Genomic DNA, 25,455 nt, shown 5'->3' with positions numbered 1-25,455 from the left:
ATGGTACCAGGAAATGATACACAAAATTCAGGATTTCTTCTTCAGGGTTTATCAGTGGAACCAGAACTGCAACCATTCATATTTGGAATGTTCCTCTCCATGTATCTGATCACTTTGTTTGGAAATCTGCTCATCATCCTGGCTGTCAGTTTAGACTCCCATCTTCACACTCCCATGTACTTCTTCATCTCCAACTTGTCCTTTGTTGACATCTGTTTCACTACCACAACCATCCTAAAGATGTTAATAAATATACAGATCCAGAGCAGAGTTATATCCTATGGAGGGTGCATCACCCAGATGTATTTTTACATGCTGTTTGCAGCACTGGATGATTTTCTTTTGACTGTGATGGCCTGTGACCGCTTCTTGGCCATCTGCCGCCCCCTGCACTACACAGTCATCATGAACCCCTGGCTCTGTGGGCTGCTGGTGCTGGTGTGCTGGATCACTAGTGCCCTGCTCTCCTTGTTAGAAAGCTTACTGGTGTTACAGCTGTCCTTCTGTACAGACTTGGAAATCCCCCACTTTTTCTGTGAAATCAAACAGGTTGTACTACTTGCCTGTTGTGACACTCTCCTTAATGATATGATTATGTATTTTACAGCAGTGCTGTTGGGTGGTGGCCCCCTGGCTGGTATTCTTTACTCTTACTCTAAGATAGTGTTCTCCATACGTGGAATCTCATCACCTCAGGGGAAATATAAAGCATTCTCCACCTGTGTGTCTCACCTGTTAGTTGTCTTCCTATATTATTGTTCAAGCCTAGGAGTGTCCCTTAGCTCGGCTGCTACCCACAGCTCACACTCAAGTGCAACAGCCTCGGTGATGTACACTGTGGTCACACCCATGCTGAACCCCTTCACCTACAGTCTGAGAAATAAAGACATAAAGAGGGCTCTGAAAGGATTCATTCAGATGGTAGTTGAGAAAAGGAAAATCATTCTGAGTCTGAAGACATGTCCTTGAAGAAGGACTCAAAACCTTAAAACAAGAAATTCCTATTCTTTGATCAGATTCTGAATGTTGAATTTGCTCCTTCTGTTAATTTCTTAAAATTTCCATTTCTTTGACTTCAACACTTTAGACGATTTGTATACTCACCTGTTGAAGTTTTCCTCTCTAATGAATTTTTTTTCTGTTCATTTTCTTTTGTCCATTTCCCTACTTTTCCATTTTCATTTGTGCATTTTCCTACTTTCACAAAGTTGTTCCCAGCCTTAGAGAAGAAAGACTTGGAAATTTTGATTAATTGGTGCAACATGGATTACTTGAAAATAATTTTTCTCAAATGACATATATTATCCAAAAAACTGGAAAATGAGTAATAAAATTTTTAAAATTACATATATATATATCAATAATTTCTTTAAGTGCCTATGGAGTAAATGATTCAGTAAAGAGACATAGGGTGCCTGACAGGATAAGACAACAAAACCCATATAAATGCTGGGGCTTCTCAAGTGGTGCAGTGGTAAAGAATCCACCTGCCAATGCAGGAAATGTAAGAGATGTGGCTTAGATCCCTGGGTTGCGAAAATCAACTGGAAAAGGAAATGGCAACCCACTCCAGTATTCTTTTCAGAAAAATTCCATGGACAAAAAAGCCTGGAGGGCTAAAAGGTCCATAGGGTTGCAAAGAGTTAGACGTGAGTGAGTGACTGAGCACACACATATATGCTTCATGTAAGAGACTAACTTCAGAGCTAAATTTTTCACAAAGGATAAATGTAAGGGACTGCAAGAAGATATTTTATGCATATGAACATTATAAGAAAGAGCGGTTGCAGTATCCATATCAGACAAAATAGACTTTAAAACAAATTTATCTTTATTATATGAGACAAAGAAGGGTATTATATAATGTGAAAGGAATCAACACAAGAAGAATATATTATAATATATATATATTTGCTAGTATATATGTGCCTAAGATGAGAGAAACTAAAGGATAAAGTAAATATTGACATATAAAGGGAGATATTGACAATAATACAAGAACAACAGGAAATGTTAACATCCCATTTATATCAATGGACTGATTATCTAGACAGAAAATCAACAGTGGTCTTGAATGACATGTTAGAATAGTTGTTCTTAATAAACACAGGACTTCCCTGGTGGCTCAGATGGTAAAGCGCCTGCCTGCAATGTGGGAGACCCAGGTTCAATCCCTGGGTTGGGAAGATCTTTTGGAGAAGGAAATGGCAACCCACTCCAGCATTCTTGCCTGGAGAATCCCAGGGATGGAGAAGCCTGGTAGGCTACAGTCCGTGGGGTCGCAAAGAGTCGGACATGACTGAGCTACTTCCCTTTCACTTAATAAATACATACAGGAGATTCAATTCTGAAAAACAACACAACACACATTTTTATAGTGCACATGGAGTATATACTCCAGGGTAGGTCACATGATAGCCCAATAAACAAGCCTCAAATTTAAAAGTATGAAAATTGCTTTTGCATTTTTGGAGCACAAAGGTATGAAACCAGAAATCAATTATAGGAAATAAAATGAGAAAAACACATATAACTAAAAAAACCCATATTACTAAGTAACACTATAAAAACCCAAACTAATGGGTAAATGAAGAAATCAAAGAGGAAATCAGGAAATAGTTAAAAGAATAAAAATGAGAGCACAACTTTCCAAAATACATAGGATGCAACAAAACTGTCATGAGTGATCTTAATACCAACAGAGGTCTCAGTCAGTTCAGTTCAGTTGTTCAGCCGTGTCCGCCTCTGCCGCCCCTTGGACTGCAGCACTCCAGGCCTCCCTGTCTATCACCAATTCCCAGACTTTACTCAAACTCATGTCCATTGAGTCAGTGTTGCCATCCAACCATCTCATCTGTCATCCCCTTCTTCTCCCACCTTCAGTATTTCCCAGCATCAGGGTCTTTTCAAATGAGTCGGTTTTTTGCATCAGGTGGCCAAAGTATTGGAGTTTCAGCTTCAACATCAGTCCTTTCAACAAATATTCAGGACTGATTTCCTTTAGAATGGACTGGTTGGATCTCCTTGCAGTCCAAGGGACTCTCAAGAGTCTTCTCCAACACTGCAGTTCAAAAGCATCAATTCTTCAGCACTCAGCTTTCTTTATGGTCCAACTCCCACTTCCATACATGACTACTGTAAAAACCATAGCCTTTACTAGACAGACCTGTGTTGGCAAAGTAATGTCTCTGCTTTTTAACATGCTGTCTAGGTTGGTCATAACTTCCAAGGAGCAAGTGTCTTTTAATTTCATGGCTGAAGTCACCATCTGCAGTGATTTTTGGAGCCCCCCAAAATAAAGTCTGTCACTGTTTCCCCACTTATTTACCATGAAGTGATCGGACCAGATGCCTTGATCTTAGTTTTCTGAATGTTGAGCTTTAAGCCAACTCTTTCACTCTCCTCTTTTACTTTCATCAAGAGGCTCTTTAGTTCTTCTTTGCTTTCTGCCATAAAGGTTGTGTTATCTGCATATCTGAGGTAATTGATATTTCTCCTAGCAATCTTGATTCCAACTTGTGCTTCATCCAGCCCAGCGTTTCTCATGATGTACTCTGCATATAAGTTAAATAAGTCAGAATGGCCATCAACAAAAAGTCTACAAACGATAAATGCTGAAGAGGGTGTGGAGGAAAGGGAACCCTCTTGCACTATTGGTGGGAATGTAAATTGATACAGCCACTGTGGAAAATGGTATAGAGATTCCTTAAAAAGCTAGAAATAAGACCACCCTATGATCCAGCAATCCCACTCCTCAGGCATAAACCCTGAGGAAACCAAAATTGAAAAAGACGCATGTACCCTAATATTCATTGCAGCGCTATTTACAATAGCTAGAACATGGAAGCAACCTAGATGCCCACTGACAGATGAATGGATAAATAAGTTGTGGTACATATATGCAGAGGAATATTACTCAGCCATACAAAGGAACACATTTGAATCAATTCTGATGTGGTGGATGAACCTAAAACCTATTATACAGAGTGAAATGTGTCAGAAAGAAAAGGATAAATAATGTATTCTAACACATACATATGGAATCTAGAAGAATGGTATTGAAGAACTTATTTACAGAGCAGCAATGGAGAAACAGGCATGGAGAATAGATTTATGGACATGGGGACAGGGGAGGAGAGGGTGAGATGTATGGAAAGAGTAACATGGAAACTTACCTTACAATATGTAAAATAGACAGCCAATGGGAATTTGCCGTATGGCTCAGGAAACTCCAACAGGGGCTCTGTATCAATCTAGAGGGGTGGGAGGGGGAGGGAGATGGAAGGGAGGTTCAAAAGGGAGGGGGTATATGTATACCTGTGGCTGATTCATGTTGAGGTTTGACAGAAAACAAAAATTCTGTAAAGCAATTATCCTTCAATAAAAAAATAAATTAAAAAGAAAAAAAAAGAGTGAAAAAGTCAGCTTAAAGATCAATATTAAAAAAATTAAAATCATGGCATCTGGCTCCTCTGCCCATGGGATTCTCCAGGCAAGAGTACTGAAGTGGGTTGTCGAGCTCTCCTCCAGGGGATCTTCCCAACTCAGAGATTGAACCTGGTCTCTTATATCTCCTGTACTGGCAGGTGGGTTCTTTACCGCTATAGCCACCTGGGAAGCCCCCTCATCACCGGTTCCAAAGCTTTTCATCACCCTGAGCAGAAAGTCTGTACCCACTGAGGTTCATTTCTCCCAGTCAGTTTGTGAACTGTTTTTATTTGTGAAGCACTTTTCCATTTACATTTTCATTCAGTTGACACAGAGGCTGGTAGCAGGAATCACAGTGACAAGACAGGCAGTGCCGCCACCCTCATCTAGCATCGACAAGAGACACCTTACAGGAGAATAAATGTTTAAATTAAGTGATTTCAGAAGCAGTAAGAACATCAATAAAGAGACATGGGAAAAGCAGCTTTACCCAGAGGTCTGGGGTACCCCTCTGTGCAGGTGACATCTGCGTTGTGCTCCAGTTTGGCAAGACGGATTTGGGCATGAAAATTATTCTAGACAGAGTGAACAGCATGGGCAAAGCTCGTAGGAATGAGCTTGATATGTTCAATTAGCAGTGAAAAAGCTAGTGTGGCTGAGCCAAGAGAGGGCAAGAGAGAGAGGAGATGAGATTCCAGACAATCAGCAGGTCTACATTAGTGAGAGTCTTGGGGGAAGCTGAGTTTTAAATTACGGTAAAATAATTACCATTAATATTTTGGTAATATATAAATGGAAATATTTTTATTTATTTATTTTTTGGAGGCTAATTATTTTTAAGTGTACAGTTCAGTAGTGTTAAATATATTTACATTGTTGTGTAACAAATCTTGAGAATGTGCAAAACTGAAATTCTATGTCCATTAAACAGCAGCTCTCTATTTCCATAAAATTCCCCAAATGCTGGAAGCCTCCATTCTGCTTTCTGTCTCTAAATACTTGACTGTTCTGGGTAGGCCATATAAATGAAGTTTTCTGTATTTGTTATTTTGTGACTAGCCTATTTCATTTAGTGTAATATCCTTAAGGTTCATCTTTATTGTGGCATGTATCTGAATTTCCTTCTTTGAAAGCCTGGAAACATTCCACCGTGTGGATGTACCCCATTTGGTTTATGCATTCATTAGAACTTTGATTTTTACACAGAGCAGGCAATATGCTAGCTGCTGGGGTACAACAGGACAAAAGTGAACTAGATTTCCTGACTTTATGGAGGTCAGTATGTGGAGAGAACAGGGACAAATAATATATGGTCACAAAGAAGGTAACCAAGTCTGTAATGGGACAAACTTGTTTGTGTCCTGGACCCTTGAGCCCTGGTTTTGGGAGAAATCCTTATAAAGGATGATGATTTAGAAATTTTGCACCTCCCCAAAGAACAGTGCACCGTTCCTACAAGGAATCTCCACACAGGGGACACAGATTCTCTGTCCTCAAAACCCCATTCCACTGTTGTGTTGGGCCACCTGCTTCAGGATGGTTGGAAAAGGGAAGGACCAGTGGATTCCATGAGCAGTTGCTCATTGTCACACTTCATTTCCTGTGCAGTGTGTGTGGGACACCATGACGATTGGTAATACACCTAGAAGCACAGCATGCAGGAAACGGAAATCTGTATCCAGGATGAATGTCTATCCCAGAGAAAACAAAGCACTGCCCTTTCATTGGCCAAATTGAAAGGACTGATCATCCCAGGGATTGTTCTCATCCCAAGGAAAGGACTCTGTTTTGGATCTCATTATGAATTAAAAAAAAACCTATCTTACCTTCATTTTTCACTTTACTCAATGTAATTTGTTGAAAAAAAAATCTATCCCTTCCACATTGAATGATAGTACAGTTTTGCCTCACTATTTGAGTTTATTGCTAAGAATATTTATTCTTTTTTGAACAGTTCTTCATGAGCATGTAGAAGCACAATAACTTAGGTGTGTTGATTTTTTCTTGTGCAACTTTGCTGAATTTCCCTAGTGAGTCCAAATGTGTGCATTTGTTCTGTGTCTGTGTCTGTGTCTGTGTGTAATCTGAGGGTTTCTACACATTACACCATTTCTATGAAGAAGGATGATTTTTACTTCTTTTTTTAACATAGATTTTTTTCATATCTTTTTTCTTGCATATTTTCTCTAGCAGAGTCCTCCTGTATTATGTTGAGTAGAAATGGCAAAAGCAGGCATCATTCTCTGAAAAAGCATCAGTGTTTTACTCTTAGCTATTACATTTATTTCTTTCCATACATTGGACCATCTTTCAGTTCAGTTCAGTCTCTCAGTCGTGTCCGACTCTCTGTGACCCCATGGACTGCAGCACGCCAGGCTTCCCTGTTCATCACCAACTCCCGGAGTTTACTCAAACCCATGTCCATTGAGTCGGTGATGCCATCCAACCATCTCATGCTCTGTTGTCTCCTCTCCTCCAGCCTTCAATCTATCCCAGCATTAGGATCTTTTCCAATGAGTCAGCTCTTCGTATCAGGTGGCCAAAGTATTGGAGTTTCAGCTTCAACATCAGTCCTTCCCATGAATATTCAGGACTGATCTCCTTTAGGATGGACTGTTTGGATCTCCTTGCAGTCCAAGGGGCTCTCAAGAGTCTTCTCTAATGCTACAGTTCAAAAGCATCAATTCTTCAGTGCTCAGCTTTCTTTATAGTCCAACTCTCACTTCCATACATGACTACCGGAAAGAACATAGCCTTGACTAGATTGACCTTTGTTGACAAAGTGATGTCTCTGCTTTTTAATATGCTGTCTAGGTTGGTCATAACTTTTATTCCAAGGAGTAAGCGTCTTTTTATTTCATGGCTGCAGTCACCATATGCAGTGATTTTGGAGCCCCCCAAAATAAAGTTTGACATTGTTTCCAGTTTCCCATCTATTTGTCATGAAATGATAGGACCGGATGCCATGATCTTTGTTTTCTGAATGTTGAGCTTTAAGCCAACTTTTTCACTCTCCTCTTTTACTTTCATCAAGAGGCTTTTGAGTTCCTCTTCACTTTCTGCCATAAGGGTGGTGTCATCTGCATATCTGAGGTTATTGATATTTCTCCCGGCAATCTTGATTCCAGCTTGTGCTTCCTCTAGCCCAGTGTATCTCATAATGCATTCTGCGTATAAGTTAAATAAGCACGGTGACAATATACAGTCACGATGTACTTCTTTTCTGATTTGGAACCAGTCTGTTGTTCCATGTTTAGTTCTAACTGTTGCTTCTTGACTTGCATACAGATTTCTCAAGAGGCAGGTCAGGCGGTCTGGTATTCCCATCTCTTTCAGAATTTTCCACAGTTTATTGTGATCCACACAGTCAAAGGCTTTGGCATAAACAATAAAGCAGAAATAGATGTTTTTTCTCCCCTGGAGCTCTCTTGCTTTTTCGATGATCCAGTGGATGCTGGCAATTGATCTGGTTCCTCTGCCTTTTCTAAGACCAGCTTGAACATCAGGAAGTTCATGGTTCACATATTGTTGAAGCCTGGCTTAGAAAATTTTGAGCATTACTTTACTAGCGTGTGAGATGAGTGCAATTGTGCAGTAGCTTGAGCATTCTTTGGCATTGCCTTTCTTAGGAATCAGAATGAAAACTGAGCTTTTCCAGTCCTGTGGCCACTGCTGAGTTTTCCATATTTGCTGGCATATTGAGTGGAGCACTTTCATAGCGTCATCTTTTAGGATTTGAAATATCTCAACTGGAATTCCATCACCTCCACTGGCTTTGTTCGTAGTGATGCTTCCTAATGCCCACTTGACTTCACATTCTAGGATGTCTGGCTCTAGGTGAGTGATCACAGCATCACGATTATCTTGGTCATGAAGATCGTTTTTGTACAGTTCTTCTGTGTATTCTTGCCACCTCTTCTTAATATCTTCTGCTTCTCTTAGGTCCCTACCATTTCTCTCCTTTATTTAGCCCATCTTTGCATGAAATGTTCCCTTGGTATCTCTAATTTTCTTGACGAGATCTCTAGTCTTTCTCATTCTATTGTTTTCCTCTATTTCTTTGCATTGATCTCTGTGGAAGGCTTTCTTATTTTTCTGTGCTATTCTTTGGAACTCTGCATTCAAATGGGTATATCTTTCCTTTTCTCCTTTGCTTTTTGGTTCCCATCTTTTCACAGCTATTTGTAAGACCTCCTCAGACAGCCATTTTGCTTTGTTGCATTTCTAACTCTTGGGGATGGTCTTGATTCCTGTCTCCTGTACAATGTCACAAACCTACATCCAGAGTTCATCAGGTACTCTGTCTATCAGATCTAGGCCCTTAAATCTATTTCTCACTTCCACTGTATAATCATAAGGGATTTGATTTAGGTCATACTTGAATGGTCTAGTGGTTTTCTCCACTTTCTTCAATTTCAGTCTGAATTTGGCAATAAGGAGTTCATGATCTGAGCCACAGTCAGCTCCCGGTCTTGTTTTTGCTGACTGCATAGAGCTTCTCCATCTTTGGCTGCAAAGAATATAATCAATCTGATTTCAGTGTCGACCATCTGGTGATGTCCATGTGTAGAGAATGTAATCTTTCTGACCATCTTTAGATTCCAGGAATAAATCTCATTTGGTTATTTTTCGCAATCCATTTAATGTGCTGCTGCATTCAGCTAGCTAGTATGTGCTGAAGATATTTCTATTATTATTCACGAGTATATCCATCTATTGTTTTATTTTTTTGTATTGTTTTCTTTTGGCTTTGGTAGAAGATTAATACTGGCCTCATGGAATGAGTTAGAGAGAGTTCCTTCTCTTCAATTTTTAAGAAGCATTTGAGAATGATGATTATTAACTAATTATATTTAGTAGAATGCAACAGTGAAACTACGTGGCACAAGGCTGTTCTTTATTGGAATTTTTGGATTACTGATTCAATCATCTTACTAATTATAGGTCTATTCAGATTTTCTATTTCTTCTTGATTCAGTCTCGGATGGAACATTTTAGGAATTTGTCCCTTTTGTCTGGATTATCTAATCTGCTGATGTGCAATTGTATATAGTGTTCTCTTTGAATTCTTTGTTTCTATTATTTTAGCAGTAATGCTCACAACATTGATTTCTTATTTTGAGTAGTTGAATCTTCTGCCTTTTTTTTAGCAATGTATTTAAAGTTTTGTCATTCTTGTGGATCTTTGCAAAGAACCATTTGTTGATTTTTTTATATTGTTTTGCTCTCCTCTATTTTATTTCTCTCCTAGTCAAGGCTATGGTTTTTCCAGTGGTCATGTATGGATATGAGAGTTGGGCTGTAAAGAAAGCTGAGCACCGAAGAATTGATGCTTTTGAACTGTGGTGTTGGAGAAGACTCTTGAGAGTCCCTTGGACTGCAAGGAGATCCAACCAGTCCATTCTGAAGGAGATTTTTGGAAGGATTTCTTTGGAAGGAATGATGCTAAAGCTGAAACTCCAATACCTTGGCTACCTCATGCAAAGAGTTGACTCACTGGAAAAGACCCTGATGCTGGGAGGGATCGGGGGCAGGAGGAGAAGGGGACGACAGAGAATGAGATGGCTGGATGGCATACAGACTCAATGGACATGAGTTTGGTAAACTCCAGGAGTTGGTGATGGACAGGGAGGACTGGCATGCTGCGATTCATGGGGTTGCAGAGAGTTGGACACGACTGAGCGACTGAACTGAACTGAATTGAATCACTACAATAAATCAAGTTAGCAGTCATTACCATACATGGTTACATTTTTTTCACATGATGAGAATTTGCAAGATTCCCTCTCCTGGCTACATCAAAGTATAAGGTACAATTATATTAATTATAGTCCCATGTTGTACATTATAGCCCCATAACTTATTCATTTTATAGCTGAAATTTGTACTTTTTTGACAATATTCATCCATATTTGCTCAATTTCTACATCCCGGCTCAGGCAACAATCTGTTCTGTAACTCCATATGCTTGGGCGTTTGTTTGTTTTTTTTTTTAAATTTGACCAAATAGTGAGATAATATAGTGTGTATCTTTTTCTCTCTGACATATTTTACTTAGCTTAATGCCCTAAAATTCGCCCATTTTGTTGTAAGTGGTAAGATATTCATTCTTTCTCATGGCTGAATGATATTCAGCTTCTTTATCTTTTTACTTCCACATAAATTTTAGAATTATTTGTTCTAGTTCTGTGAATGTCACGAGCATTTTGATAAGGATTGAAAGAATTTATATTATTAAAGTGTCAAAAAACCTGAAGAATATCCAGATATAATGCAATCCCTATCAAAGTATCCAGTATGTTTTCCACAGAACTAGGGAAAATAATCTTAAAATTCATATGGAATCACAAAAGAATGAATTGATGAAGCAATCCTGAGAAAAAAGAATAAAGCTGGGGTTATCACCCTTCCTGACTAGACTACAACGAAGCTACAGAAATCTGATACATATCAGTGGAACAGAATAAAGAGTCCGGAAATGAACCAACGCATCTATACTCAATTAAAGACAAGGAGATAATAAAGTACAAATTTTTTCAACAAACAGTGCTGGGAAAACTGGACAGTGACATGTAAAAATATGATTAAAATATTCCCTCAGACCATACACAAAAACAAACTCATAATAGCTTAAAATTCTAAAGGTAAGAGCACACACACACACATATACACACAATCCTAGAAGAGAACATAAGCATAATATTCTTTGACATCAGTTCAGCTCAATTCAGTTGCTCAGTCATATCCGACTCTTTGCAACCCCATGGACTGCAGCACACAGGCCTCCCTGTCCATCACCAACTCCAAGAGTTTACCCAAACTCATGTCCATTGAGTCAGTGATGCCATCCAACCATCTCATCCTAGGTTGTTCCCTTCTCCTCTTGCCTTCAATCTTTCTCATCATCAGAGTCTTTTCAAATGAGTCAGTTCTTTGCATCAGGTGGCCGAAGTATTGGAGCTTCAACTTCAACATCAGTCCTTTCAGTGAACACTCAGGACTGATCTCCTTTAGGATGGACTGGTAGGATATCCTTGCAGTCCAAGGGACTCTCAAGAGTCTTCTCCAGCACTACAGTTCAAAATCATAAGTTCTTTGGTGCTCAGCTTTCTTTATAGTCCAACTCTCATATCCATACATGATTATTGGAAAAACTGTAGCCTTGACTAGACGACCTTTGAGGGCAAAGTAATGTCTCTATTTTCATTTGGGGATCTGCCTTCTAATGCTTAAAAAATGAAAAAACAAAAATTAACAACTAGGCCTAAATAAACTTAAAAGAACTTTTATAAAAAAGTAACCATTGACAAACTGAAAAGATAATCAAGTGAATGGGTGAAAATCTTTGCAAGTACTGTGACCAATAAGGAGTTAATATTCAAAATATATAAATAGCCCATACATCTTAATATTAGAAAAAACCTGATTGAAAAATGGGCAGAACACCTGAGTATTTTCCCAGAGAAGAGATACAGATGACTGTCAGGCACATGAAGAAATGCACAACATCACTAATTATTAGAGAAATGCAAATTAAAACAATAGCAAGTCAATAAAAATTTCTGAAAAAATAAAAATAAAGATTATTTCAAAGAGTACTATCAAATGGAAAACTTCCTAGAGCTGAATAAATACACATGTTTGCAAAAATCAGATCCTCAGTGAGACTTGCAATTCTTCAGTCCTACTGTGGAAGTTGAAATATGTATGTCTTGAATTCTTTATTTCAAATTATCTATTTAAATCAAATATTTAACTTTACTAAGATATCTAGTTTCATTAACATTTATTGATTTCTCTGTGTAGATTTCCTACTTTCAGAAATTAATTCACATCCACAGATGAAAAATAGCTGTATATTACTAATTATGTAAGGGAGATAAGAATAGATTTTAAAGAATAATTTATCTTTAAATAGCATTCAGTTCAGTTCAGTTCAGTTCAGTTCAGTCGCTCAGTCGTGTCCAACTCTTTGTGACCCCTTGAACTGCAGAACGCCAGGCCTCCCTGTCCATCACCAAATCCTGGAGTCCACCCAAACCCATGTCCATTGAGTCGGTGGTGCCATCTAACCCTTTCAGCCTCTGTCGTCCCCTTCTCATTCTGCCCCAAATCCCTCCCAGCATCAGGGTCTTTTCTAATGAGTCAGCTCTTTGCATCAGGTGGCCAAAGTATTGGAGTTTCAGCTTCAACATCAGTCCTTCCAATGAACACCCAGGACTGATCTCCTTTAGGATGGAATGGTTGGATCTCCTTGCAGTCCAAGGGACTCTCAAGAGTCTTCTCCAATACCACAGTTCAAATCCATCAATTCTTCAGCTCTCAGCTTTCTTTATGGTCCAACTCTCGCATCCATACATGACCACTGGAAAAACCATAGCCTTGACTAGATGGACCTTTTTTGACAAAGTAATGTCTCTGCTTTTTAATATCCTGTCTAGGTTGGACATAACTTTCCTTCCAAGGAGTAAATGTCTTTTAATTTCATGGCTGCAATCACCATCTGCAGTGATTTTGGAGCCCAGAAAAATAAAGTCAGCCCCTGTTTCCACTGTTTCCCCATATATTTGCCATGAAGTGATGGGACTGGATGCCATGATATTTGGTTTCTGAATGTTGAGCTTTAAGCCAACTTTTTCACTCTCCTCTTTCACTGTCATCAAGAAGCCCTTCAGTTCTTCTTCACTTTCTGCCATAAGGGTGGTGTCATCTGCATATCTGAGGTTATTGATATTTCTCTTGGCAATCTTGATTCCAGCTTATACTTCCTCCAGCCCAGCGTTTCTCATGATGTACTCTGCAGAGAAGTTAAACAAGCAGGGTGACAATATACAGCCTTGATGTACTCCTTTTCCTATTTGGAACCAGTCTGTTGTTCCATGTCCAGTTCTAACTGTTGCTTCCTGACCTGCATAGAGGTTTCTCAAGAGGCAGGTCAGGTGGTCTGGTATTCCCATCTCTTTCAGAGTTTTCCGCAGTTTAGTGTGATCCACACAGTCAAAGGCTTTGGCATAGTCAATAAAGCAGAAATAGATATTCTTCTGGAACTCTCTTGCTTTTTTGATGATCCAGCAATGTGAGGGGTCAAATGTATGTCCCTGAGTACAACACAGACTAGATCAGTGGATTCTCAAATATCCTGTTCCATGTGTGATTCTTGCGAGGAGATGTCCCTGAAAGATCACAACTCCATGTCCTGGTGGCAGGGCAATGCTGGACTTTCTGTCCCTATGGTCCTCTGATGTCACATTGAGCTAAGTAAGTGCATACCTCGGACTTAGTCACAGCTGCTCTTAATTAATACACCTATTCTATTACATCAGTGGAATTTCCCTATTTATGGATAAGAAACAAGAGGCCTAAAAGAGTCATTTCCTGTCTGGAAGGAAACTTTCAAAAAATATGTGTAGCATCTTCCCACTATCTATCTATCTTACACATGGTAGTGTATACATGTCAGTGCTACATTCACAATTTGCCCCACCGTCTCCTACCTCCACTGTGTCCACAAGTCCATTCTCTATATCTGCATCTTCATTCCTTCCCTGCAGATAGGTTCATCAATATCATTTCTTAAGATCCCATGTATATGTGTTAATATACAATATTTGCTTTTGTCTTTGCAAGTTACTTAATTCTATATAACAAGATGTAAGCTAATCCACCTCACTACAATTGACTCAGATTTGTTCCTTTTTTGGCTGAGTAGTATTCCATTGTATACATGTACCAATTTTGTTATCCATTCCTCTCATCTAGAGCCAGACATCCTGGAATGTGAAGTCAAGCGGGCCTTAGAAAGTATCACTACAAACAAAGCTAGTGGAGGTGATGGAATTCCAGTAGAGCTATTTCAAATCCTGAAAGATGATGCTGTGAAAGTGCTGCACTCAATATGCCAACAAATTTGGAAAACTCAGCAGTGGCCACAGGACTGGAAAATGTCAGTTTTCATTCCAATCCCAAAGAAAGGCAATGCCAAAGAATGCTCAAACTACCGCACAATTGCACTCATCTCACATGATAGTAAAGTAATGCTCAAAATTCTGCAAGCCAGGCTTCAGCAATACGTGAACCGTGAACTTCCTGATGTTCAAGTTGGTTTTAGAAAAGGCAGAGGAACCAGAGATCAAATTGCCAACATCCGCTGGATCATGGAAAAAGCAAGAGAGTTCCAGAAAAACATCTATTTCTGCTTTATTGACTATGCCAAAGCCTTTGACTGTGTGGATCACAATAAACTGTGGAAAATTCTGAGAGAGATGGGAATACCAGACCACCTGACCTGCCTCTTGAGAAATCTGTATGCAGGTCAGGAAGCAACAGTTAGAACTGGACATAGAACAACAGACTGGTTCCAAATAGGAAAAGGAGTACATCAAGGCTGTATATTGTCACCCTGCTTATTTAACTTATATGCTGAGTACATCATGAGAAACGCTGGACTGGAAGAAACACAAGCTGGAATCAAGACTGCTGGGAGAAATATTGATAACCTCAGATATGCAGATAACACGACCCTTATGGCAGAAAGTGAAGAGGAACTAAAAAGCCTCTTGATGAAAGTGAAAGAGGAGAGTGAAAAAGTTGGCTTAAAGCTCAACATTCAGAAAACGAAGATCATGGCATCCAGTCCCATCACTTCAGGGCAAATGGATGGGGAAAGAGTGTCAGACTTTATTTTTGGGGGGCTCCAAAATCACTGCAGATGGTGATTGCAGCCATGAAATTAAAAGACGCTTACTCCTTGGAAGAAAAGTTATGGCCAACTTAGATAGCATATTCAAAAGCAGAGACACTACTTTGCCGACTAAGGTCCGCTAGTCAAGGCTGTGGTTTTTCCAGTGGTCATGTATGGATATGAAAGTTGGACTGTGAAGAAGGCTGAGCACTGAAGAACTGATGCTTTTGAAGTGTGGTGTTGGAGAAGACTCTTGAGAGTCCCTTGGACTGCAAGGAGATCCAACCAGTCCATTCTGAAGGAGATCAGCCCTGGGGTTTCTTTGGAAGGAATGATGCTGAAGCTGAAACTCCAGTACTTTGGCCACCTCATGCGAAGAGTTGATTCATTGGAAAAGACTTTGATGCTGGGAGGTGCCAGGAGCCAGCGTGAGGAACTCCGCCCATGGCAATGGTCATGAGGAAGGAGGCTTGGCATTTGCAAAGGCGTGATCAAGCCTCAGGAAACCCCCTGCTCCCGAGCATCTACCCTCAAAACCAGAGTCTATCTACTTTACTGTTTCATGCTCTCGCCTACACCTCTGACTCTATGGGGGGCTGTTCCCCACCGGTTTCTCAGAGAAGGAGTAAACGTGCAGCTCCAAGTCAATAAAAATTCCTGGGCGTGACAAGAGTGTTTCAACTTACGAACTCCTCTGAAGGTTATCTAGCCCGCATGTATAGGTTCATCTGGCCACATGTGAATGTTCACAGCCTCCCAACCTGAGAGGCATGAGATGTTTTAGACTTACTAAAGGCAAATTCTTTTGGGGAGTTAGAAATTATTAGTATAGTGGGTTGGTTAGGAATTATATTGATGAAGGGTTTTTCATTTGTTGTGCCAATAATTGCTGCTAATTCCCTGCCCTGGGTGGGACAGGGGTGTCTCAGGTCAAACCTCTCTGCTGGCAAACTAGCTTGTGTGACAGGATTATCCATACTCCTGCCACTAGGCACATGATTGTTTACTACCTCTCAACCATAAACAGCACAGAGAGTTTGGAGTATTTTGAGAGTCTTAATTAGCATAGGGCTTTTCTCATTGTTGAGTCAGTGATTGCTGCCAGGCCTCCATATCCGTAGGCACCTGGGAATATATTAATCAATGTATTTGGAATATATAAAAGGAAATATAGTAGTTTTTAAGGTTAGCAATACTAGACTTTTTGAGTTAATGAATTTTCTCTTTTGTAATAGGTCACTGTACTTTGTTATAAATCACTGTGTCCTTGCTATGTAAAAATGTAACTTTATCACTATCTTAAGACTAAACAGATCTTAAGGGGAACATTGGTGAAAGGATTTTCATTTGTTGGGCTGACGTTTGCTGCTAAATCTCCATATTCCCTGCCCTTATAATGAATATAACTAACATATAGGAGAAATAAGTATTAACCTTTAAGTATATGGGAGAAATAAGTACTAACCTTTAAGATTAATCATGTTAACCTTGGGTTAAATAAATTCCTTTCTTGATTGTAACTCACTACACCCTCACCCTATAGGAATGCAACTTTATTTGGAGGATGGTGCCTGGCTTAAGAAAAAACACCCTTGGAAAAAATAAGTTTTTTGGTTATCAGAAAGAAAGGGTTGTAAAATGTCAGCAGGCCTCATGCCCAGAAGCTGATGTAAAACCCCTAAGATCTTTTTTTTATGTAAAGCCCCTGATTTTGATAAAAGTCAGGACTGCTGACCCCCACGTTTCTCTATATTCGTCCCTATGTGTGACAAAAGGTATATAAGCAGACCCCAAAATAAAGAAATCGGGATCAGTTTCCAGAAAGACTGATTCCCCCATGTTTTTCTTTCTTGCTCCCCGTTTTTCTGGCTGAATTCCCATCTGGAGCGTGGGTGCTTGCCATGTCTACTTACTTGTTCTAGCTTTCAAGCCCACCCGAGAAGGAGCCCAAGGAAGGGCACCTTCCGATATTCAAGTGGTGCTGGTGGCCCAATGTAGATGGTGCAAATTCCTTGTCTTGGAATTTTATTGGTATCCCACGTAAACCAAGTTATTCAGCCTCTTTTTCTCTCCTACTGTTTCCTGGCCGAATTCCCATCTGGTGCATGCATACCCACCAAGCCTGCTAATTTTGCCTGGGCTTCTAAGATCGGACCGGGGGAGCCTCAGTGCCTCCTCTCCTTCGGGAGAACAGGAAGATGCCTGTGGCATACGTAGGTGGTGATTGGTATTCCATGTAAACCAAGTTATTCAGCCTCTTTTTCTCTGCTAATTTTCTAATCCCTCTCTATCTGTAATTAAATAAGTTATTTCCAAGGACGCCGGACTGCATCCCCACCTTCGAATCACCCTGGATCCACCAGGGCTGGACCTCGGCAGGGAGGGATTGGTGGCAGGAGAAGAAGGGGACGACCGAGGATGAGATGGCTGGATGGCATCACTGACTCGATGAACGCGAGTCTGAGTGAACTCCGGGAGTCGGTGATGGACAGGGAGGCCTGGCGTGCTGCGATTCATGGGGTCGCAAAGAGTCGGACACGACTGAGCGACTGAACTGAACTGAGCTGGTTCCTCTGTTGATTCACATTCCAGTGTGTATGTGTTCAGTTGCTTAGTCGTGTCTTGATTCTTTGTGACCCCAAAGACTGTAGCCATCAGACTCCTCTGACCATGGAACCTTCTAGGAAAGAATACTAGAGTGTGTTGCCATTTCCTACTCCAGGGGATCTTCCCAACCAGGGAACTAAACCCATGTCTCTCATGTCTCCTGTATTGGCAGGTTGATTCTTTACCACTGTGCCACTTGGGAAGCACGTTGATGGACATTTAAGTTACTTTTAAGTCCTGACTATTGCAAACAGAGGTGCAATGAACATTGGGATGTAAATATCTTTTTGAAACATGGTTTTCTTCAGATGTATGCCCATGAATGGGATTTCTGGGTTATACAATAGTTCTATTTTTAGCTTTTCAGGAAACCTTCACACAGTTCATAGTGGCTATACCAATTTGTATTCCCACCAATGGTATAGAAAATTTCCATTTTCTCCACACCCTCTCTATCATTTATTGTTTGTAGATTTTTTTGATGATAGCCATTCTGACCAGTGCGAGGTGATATCTCATTGTAGCTTTGATTTGCATTTCTCTAATAATTAGTGATGTTGAGCATTTTTTCATGTGCTTTTTGGCCATTTGTTTGTCTTCATTGCAGAAATGTCTATTTATGTCTTCTGAGAGATTTGATTGTTCTTTTTTTTAATTGAGCTGCATATGCTCTTTGTATATTTTGGAGATTAATCCCTTATAAACTGCTTTGTGTGTAAATATTTTCTCCCATTCTGAGCATTGCTGTTTTGTTTTCTTTATAGTCTCTTTTGATGTGCAAAAGTTTTAAAGTTTAATTAGATCTTATTTATTTTTGTTTTTATTTTCATTACTCTATAAGATGAATCTAAAAAGATCTTATTGCGATTTATGTCAGAGAGTGTTCTGCCTATGCTTCCCTCTAAGATTTTTTTATATTATCTGGCCTTACATTTTAGTATTTAATCTATTTATAGTTTGTTTTTGTGTATGGTGTTAGGTGGTGGTGGTGGTTTAGTCACTAAGTCATGTCTGACTCCTGTGATCCCATGGACTGTAGCCTACTAGGCTCCTCTATCTATGGGATTCTCCAGGCAAGAATATTGGAACCGGTTGCCATTTCCTTCTCCAGGGGATCTTCTAGAACCAGGGATTGAACACAGGTCTCCTGCATTATAGGCAGATTCTTTACCACTGAACCATCTGGGAAGCCATATTTCCAGTATCTACCTTCAAAATAAGAATGCTTGGGGTGTCAAGGTAATGTTTCTAATTATACATGTAGATGTCCAGTTTTCCCAGCACCATTTTTTTTTTTGTAATAAAGAAATCAACTTTATTGCAGGGACATATCTATGGAAGTTCTGAAATGACTGAATATATTATCAAAGAACACATCAACTTTGCATAAGATGACTACCTTGTTCTACTAAACATGACGACAAATACCAGGAGATACATGTTGATAAATGGTTTAACATAGCACTATAAATACAAAACAGAATATTCTGGGGAAGACCTTCCCACACAGTGATATTAACCACTTTATCAACATTGATTAGATTGCTTTCAAAAAGTGACGAGATTTTTAAAAATATTCTTAAGTTTTCTCTTTTGTTGAATCTCATTTTATATACTCCGTCCCTAGAAATAACCTCTTCTAGAACAATGACCCAAGAAACAAAATTCATCTATCGTCTCTTTAAACTTAGAGCCAGCTCTTTCTGGGAGTGTCAATGAACATACCAAACTGAGTGAGCTGAGTGACTAGTTGGGTGATGGGTTCCTGTGAGGTCTCCACTAGTTTTGAGGGGCTTCCCAGGTGGCGCTAGTGGTCATGGCAACCCACTCCAGTATTCTTGCCAGGAGACTCCCATGGACTGAGGAGCCTGGAGGGCTACAGTCTATTGGGTTGCAAAAAATCAGATACGACTGAAGCGACTTAGCACACACAAGCAGGAACTGTCCAAATTCCTCCTTATATATTTTTAACAAATACTGTGTTAATGTTTCTAATGTTTTAAAATACAGCATACTAAATAAATATATTCACTATTTTTTATTCCCTAAAAATTTACAACAGGCTGTAAGAAAGTTTTTAATTTTATAGCAAAAATGTTTAAGGATCATAGAAAAAAAATCATTTTCCCTGTTGATTATTAAGATTTCTTTGCATGGTTTGAACACTTACATTCATTTTTGTAGTTCTAAGCTACCATGCAAAGTTAGGACTCTCTGTACCTGCTTTGAAGAGAGACTACTGTATGTATTATCTGCCCTTCTCTGTACCTTTCACCTGAATTCGCTTACTAATGTAATGTAGAGCCTTAATCCTGGTTTTCTTTGTTGTTTGTTTTATTTTTATTTATTAAAAAAATTTTTATTTTTACTTTATTTTACTTTACAATACTGTATTGGTTTTGCCATACATTGACATGAATCCGCCATGGGTGTACATGAGTTCCCAATCCTGAACCCCTCTCCCACCTCCCACCCCATATCATCTCTCTGGATCATCCCTGTGCACCAGCCCCAAGCAGCCTGTATCCTGTATCGAACATAGACTGGCGATTCATTTCTTACATGATAGTATACATGTTTCAGTGCCTTCTCCCAAATCATCCCACCCTCTCCCTCTCCCTCAGAGTCCAAAAGTCCATTCTATACATCTGTGTCTCTTTTGCTGTCTTGCATACAGGGTTATCATTGCCATCTTTCTAAATTCCATATATATGTGTTAGTATACTGTATTGGTGTTTCTCTTTCTGGCTTACTTCACTCTGAATAATAGGCTCCAGTTTCATCCATCTCATTAGAACTGATTCAAATGTATTCTTTTTAATGGTTGAGTAATACTCCATTGTGTATATGTACCACAGCTTTCTTATCCATTCATCTGCTGATGGACATCTAGGTTGTTTCCATGTCCTGGCTATTATAAACAGTGCTGCAATGAACATTGGGGTACATGTGTCTCTTTCAATTCTGGTTTCCTTGGTGTGTATGCCCAGCAGTGGGATTGCTGGGTCATATGGCAGTTCTATTTGTAAATTTTTAAGGAATCTCGACACTGTTCTCCATAGTGGTTGTACTAGTTTGCATTCCCACCAACAGTGTAAGAGGGTTCCCTTTTCTCCACACCCTCTCCAGCATTTATTGTTTGCAGACTTTTGGACTGCAGCCATTCTGACTGGCCAGCACCACTTTTTGAAGGGCCCATCTCTTCTCCATTGTATATTCTTGCTTCCTTTTTCTTAGTTTACCAGAAGTGCCTGGTTCAGGATTTAAATCCCATTTCATTGATCTATATTTCTGTTTTGTGATACCACCATACTCTTTAGATTATAGTAGCTTTGTAGTATACTCTAAAATCAGAGAACCAAATTCCTCCAGCTACTTTTTTTTTCTTTTTTTCCTCTTTTCTTTTGAAGAAAAATGAGTGTATAGGAATGCAAGATATTTCTGTATATTAACTTTGCATCACCACATTGATAAACTCTAGTCATGTTCTGGTATTATGGCATCTCCAAATAGTGATGGTTTTACTTCTTTTCCCTAGCTCTTTTTTTCCCTATTGAGCCTGGTTGAAGGCTTGTTAATGTTGGTTATCCTTTATAAAAATCAAGCTCTCGATTTTATTGATCTTTTCAATTTTTGGTCTATTTCATTTAGTTTCTACCACTATTTCCTTCTACTGACTCTGAGCTTTCTTTGTTCTACTTTTCCTAATTCCTTTGGATGGTAACTTAGGTGATTTATATGAGAATATCCTTATTCCTTGAGGTACACTTGTGTTGGTATTAAAATCACTCATAAGTTTTTGCTGTATCTCGTATTTTGGAAATTTGTGCTCTCATTTTCATTTTTTTTTGAGAAATATTTCCTGATTTCCTCTTTGATTTCTTAATTTTCTCATTAGGTTTTTTATTATATGCTTTTCAGTCACCATAGGTTTGTGTTTTTCTCATTTTGTTTCCTTTAGTTGATTTCTGCTTTCATATCACTGTGCTCCATAAATGCATGATGCAGTTTCTATACTTTTAAGTTTGAGAAGACTTGTTACTTGGGCTATCATGGATCTACCTTGGCGTATACTCCACAAGCACTATAAAAACTGTTTTTTTTTTAAATTTAATGTTCTTTATATATTTACTAAGTACAACTATGGTGGCTCAAAGGTTAAAGCGTCTCCCTGCAATGTGGAAGACCCAGGTTTGATCCCTGGGTGGGGAAGATTCCCTGGAGAAGGAAATGGCAACCCACTCCAGTACTCTTGCCTGGAGAATCCCTGTTTCTTTAGTGATTTGCTGTCTAGATGATTAGTTCATTGATGAAGATGAATTGTTAACATTTCCTGTTGTTCTTGTATTATTGCTAATATTTCCCTTCATATAAGTGAATATTTGCTTTATGCTTTAGTTTCTCTTATCTTAGGTATACAAAGCAAAAGTCGCTCACTCTTTGCAACCCCATGGACTTTACAGTCCATGGAATTTGCCAAACCAGAATACTGGAATGGGTAGCCTTTCCCTTCTCCAGGGGATCTTCCCAACCCAAGGATCAAACCCAGGTCTCCTGCATTGCAGGCAGATTCTTTACCAGCTGAGCCACAAGGGAAGCCCTAGATATATATATGTTAGCAAATATTTTTAGTATGTACTCTTCTTGTGTTGATTCCTTTCACATTATGTAATACCCTTTGTCTTATGCAATAAAGACAAATTTTCTTTAAAGTCTATTTTTTCTGGTATGAATATTGCAATCCCCCTTCCTTATAATGTTCATATGCATAAAATACCTTTTCCATTCCCTTAAATTCATTCTTTGTGAAAATTTAGTCTGAAGTTAGTCTCTTGTATGCAATATATAGATATGTGTGCTAAGCTGCTCAGTCATATCTGACTCTTTGTGACCCCATGGACTGTAGCCTGCTAGGCTCCTCTGGCCATGGAATTTTTCAGGCAAGAATACCAGAGTGGGTTGCCACTTCCTCCTCTAGGTGATCTTTCCAACCCAGGGATTGAACTCACATCTTCCACATTTCCTGTATTGGCAGGCAGTTTCTTTACTAGTGCACCACCTGGGAAGCCCAGCATATAGATGGGCTCTGCTTTTTTATCCACTCTGCTACCTTATGTCTCTTTATTGAATCATTTATTCCACTGACACTTAAAGTAATTATTGATATGTATGTACTTACTGAAATTTTATTACTCATTTTCCAGTTTTTATAGTTCTTCTAAAATCATTCAGGATAATAAATGTCATTTGAGAAAAATTATCTTTAATTAACGCATGTTGTACCACAAAATTAATCAAAATTTCCAAGTCTTTCTTCTCCAAGGCTGGGAAAAGCTTCGTGAAAGTAGGAAAATGCACAAATAAAAATGGAAAAGTAGGAAAATGGACAAAAGAAAATGAACAAAAAATCAGCAGATAGAGGGGGAAACTTAAAATAGTGAGTATACAAATTGTCTAAAGTGTTCAAATCAAAGAAATGGAAAATTTAAGAAATTAATACAAACAGCAAGTTCAACACCCACAATCTGATCAAACAATAGGGATTCCTTGTTTTAAGGTTTGGAGTCATTCTTCAAGGATGATTCTTCAGATCCAGAACAATTTTCCTTTTTATAACTGCCATCTGAAAGAATTTTTTCAGAGCGCTCTTTATGTCTTTATTTCTTAGACTGTAGATGAAGGGGTTCAGCATGGGTGTGACCACAGTGTACATCACTGAGGCTGTTGCACTTGAGTATGAGCTGTGGGTAGCAGCCGAGCTAAGGGACACTCCTAGGCTTGAACAATAATATAGGAAGACAACCGAGAGGTGTGATACACAGGTGGAAAATGCTTTATATTTTCCCTGAGGTGATGAGATTCTATGTATGGAGAACACTATCTTAGAGTAAGAATAAAGAATACCAGCCAGGGGTCCACCACCCAACAGCACTGCTGTAAAATACATAAAAACATCATTAAGAAAAGTGTCACAACAGGCAAGTAGTACAACCTGTTTGATTTCACAGAAAAAGTGGGGGATTTCCAAGTCTGTACAGAAGGACAGCTGTAAGACCAGTAAGCTTTCTAACAAGGAGAGCAGGGCACTAGTGATCCAGCACACCAGCACCAGCAGCCCACAGAGCCAGGGGTCATGATGACTGTGTAGTGCAGGGGGCGGCAGATGGCCAAGAAGTGGTCACAGGCCATCACAGTCAAAAGAAAATCATCCAGTGCTGCAAACAGCATGTAAAAATACATCTGGGTGATGCACCCTCCATAGGATATAACTCTGCTCTGGATCTGTATATTTATTAACATCTTTAGGATGGTTGTGGTAGTGAAACAGACGTCAATAAAGGATAAGTTGGAGATGAAGAAGTACATGGGAGTGTGAAGATGGGAGTCTGAAATGACAGCCAGGATGATGAGCAAATTTCCAAACAAAGTGATCAGATACATGGAGAGGAACATTCCAAATATGAATGGTTGCAGTTCTGGTTCCACTGATAAACCCTGAAGAAGAAATCCTGAATTTTGTGTATCATTTCCTGGTACCATGTGCTGGTGTTGATGACTAGGAATAAAAAATACATATATAATTTTGCACAAATAAGTATTATTATTTAAAGTGCTACAATGTATATATTTAAACCATATATATGCAAAGTAAACATAAGTAAAACATTTAAGAGATGTTTTGCAACATCTCTGACTAGATGTTAGAGAGAGAGGAAATATACAGACTTGTAGGAAAGTCTGTACAGACTGAGTAGGAAAGGATATCTAAAGTCCTCAGGTGGTCCTATATAGATGGCTATATGGACAAAATTTTCAGACTTTCTTCCTAGGAATTAAACAGTTGTAATGAGAAATATTTTATGCATTTGAGGAACATATGGTGAGTACTGGCCATTTTCTAGGCATAAGATTGTGAGAAACAAAAGCCAAATGATATAATGACAGTGAAAAAATATAAGCAAATAAATATTGCATATCATGTGACATAGTGACATATGTGAAGACAGAAAAGACGGTATAAAAACAGTGGATGAGGGTGTTATTTATTACTGAGAATTCGGGAAGACCTAAAAATGATGAAGACAAAGTTATAAACTAATGATAGTTATTAATATATATGCATCTAAAACAGAAGAACTGACATGTATAAGGCAGTTTTTGAGATCTAAATGGAGAAAGCGGACAGCAACAGAAGAAGAGTAGTGGATTTTAACACGTTGCTTACATAGTGAACATTGGAACAGCCTTATATGAAACGTTGGGTTGGAAGGACACATTCTTCTCAAGTGCAAATGGACCTTTCTCAAGAGTAGACCACGTGCTGGGAACAATACAAGTCTTAATAAATTTAGAAGATTGACATTATATCAAGCGTTTTCTGATCACAATGGTATGAAACTATAAATCAAGTATAAGAAAAAGCTGGACAAATCATAAATATATGCATGTTAAACAATGTGCTACTTAATGATTGGAATATTAGAAATCAAAGGAGTCATAAAATTTATGCATACAAATAAAAATGAATGCATGACATACTTCCACCATTGTGATAAAACAAACTTAGTAATAAGAGAGAATTGTATAGTAATCCTCACCTACCACAAGAAACAAGACAGATCTAAACAAACAATCTAACTTGATATCTAAAAGAATATAGAAAAGGAGCAAAGAGCCAAAAGTCAGTAAAAGAAAGAACATAAGAAAAATCAAAGCAGAAATAAATTCTTCCAAAAAAT

The 25,455-nt window shown here is 38.9% G+C and overlaps 1 protein-coding gene and 1 pseudogene across 1 annotated transcript; one reads left to right on the top strand and one right to left on the bottom strand.

The window, feature by feature from the left end:
- Positions 1-969, top strand: LOC102180666 (olfactory receptor 7A17-like). The gene has a single exon (XM_018051665.1). The coding sequence runs from the start codon at positions 1-3 to the stop codon at positions 967-969; it is 969 nt and encodes a 322-aa protein (XP_017907154.1).
- On the bottom strand, positions 23,289-24,256 carry LOC102180933 (annotated as a pseudogene).

The sequence above is a fragment of the Capra hircus genome, chromosome 7 (genome assembly GCF_001704415.2).
Source record: "Capra hircus breed San Clemente chromosome 7, ASM170441v1, whole genome shotgun sequence".
Lineage (NCBI taxonomy): Eukaryota > Metazoa > Chordata > Mammalia > Artiodactyla > Bovidae > Capra > Capra hircus.
This window is presented reverse-complemented; position numbering and strand designations above follow the sequence as displayed.

Bases quoted from the DNA above. Each gene is read 5' to 3' on its own strand.
- LOC102180666 (XM_018051665.1), top strand. From the start codon at position 1: ATGGTACCAGGAAATGATACACAAAATTCAGGATTTCTTCTTCAGGGT.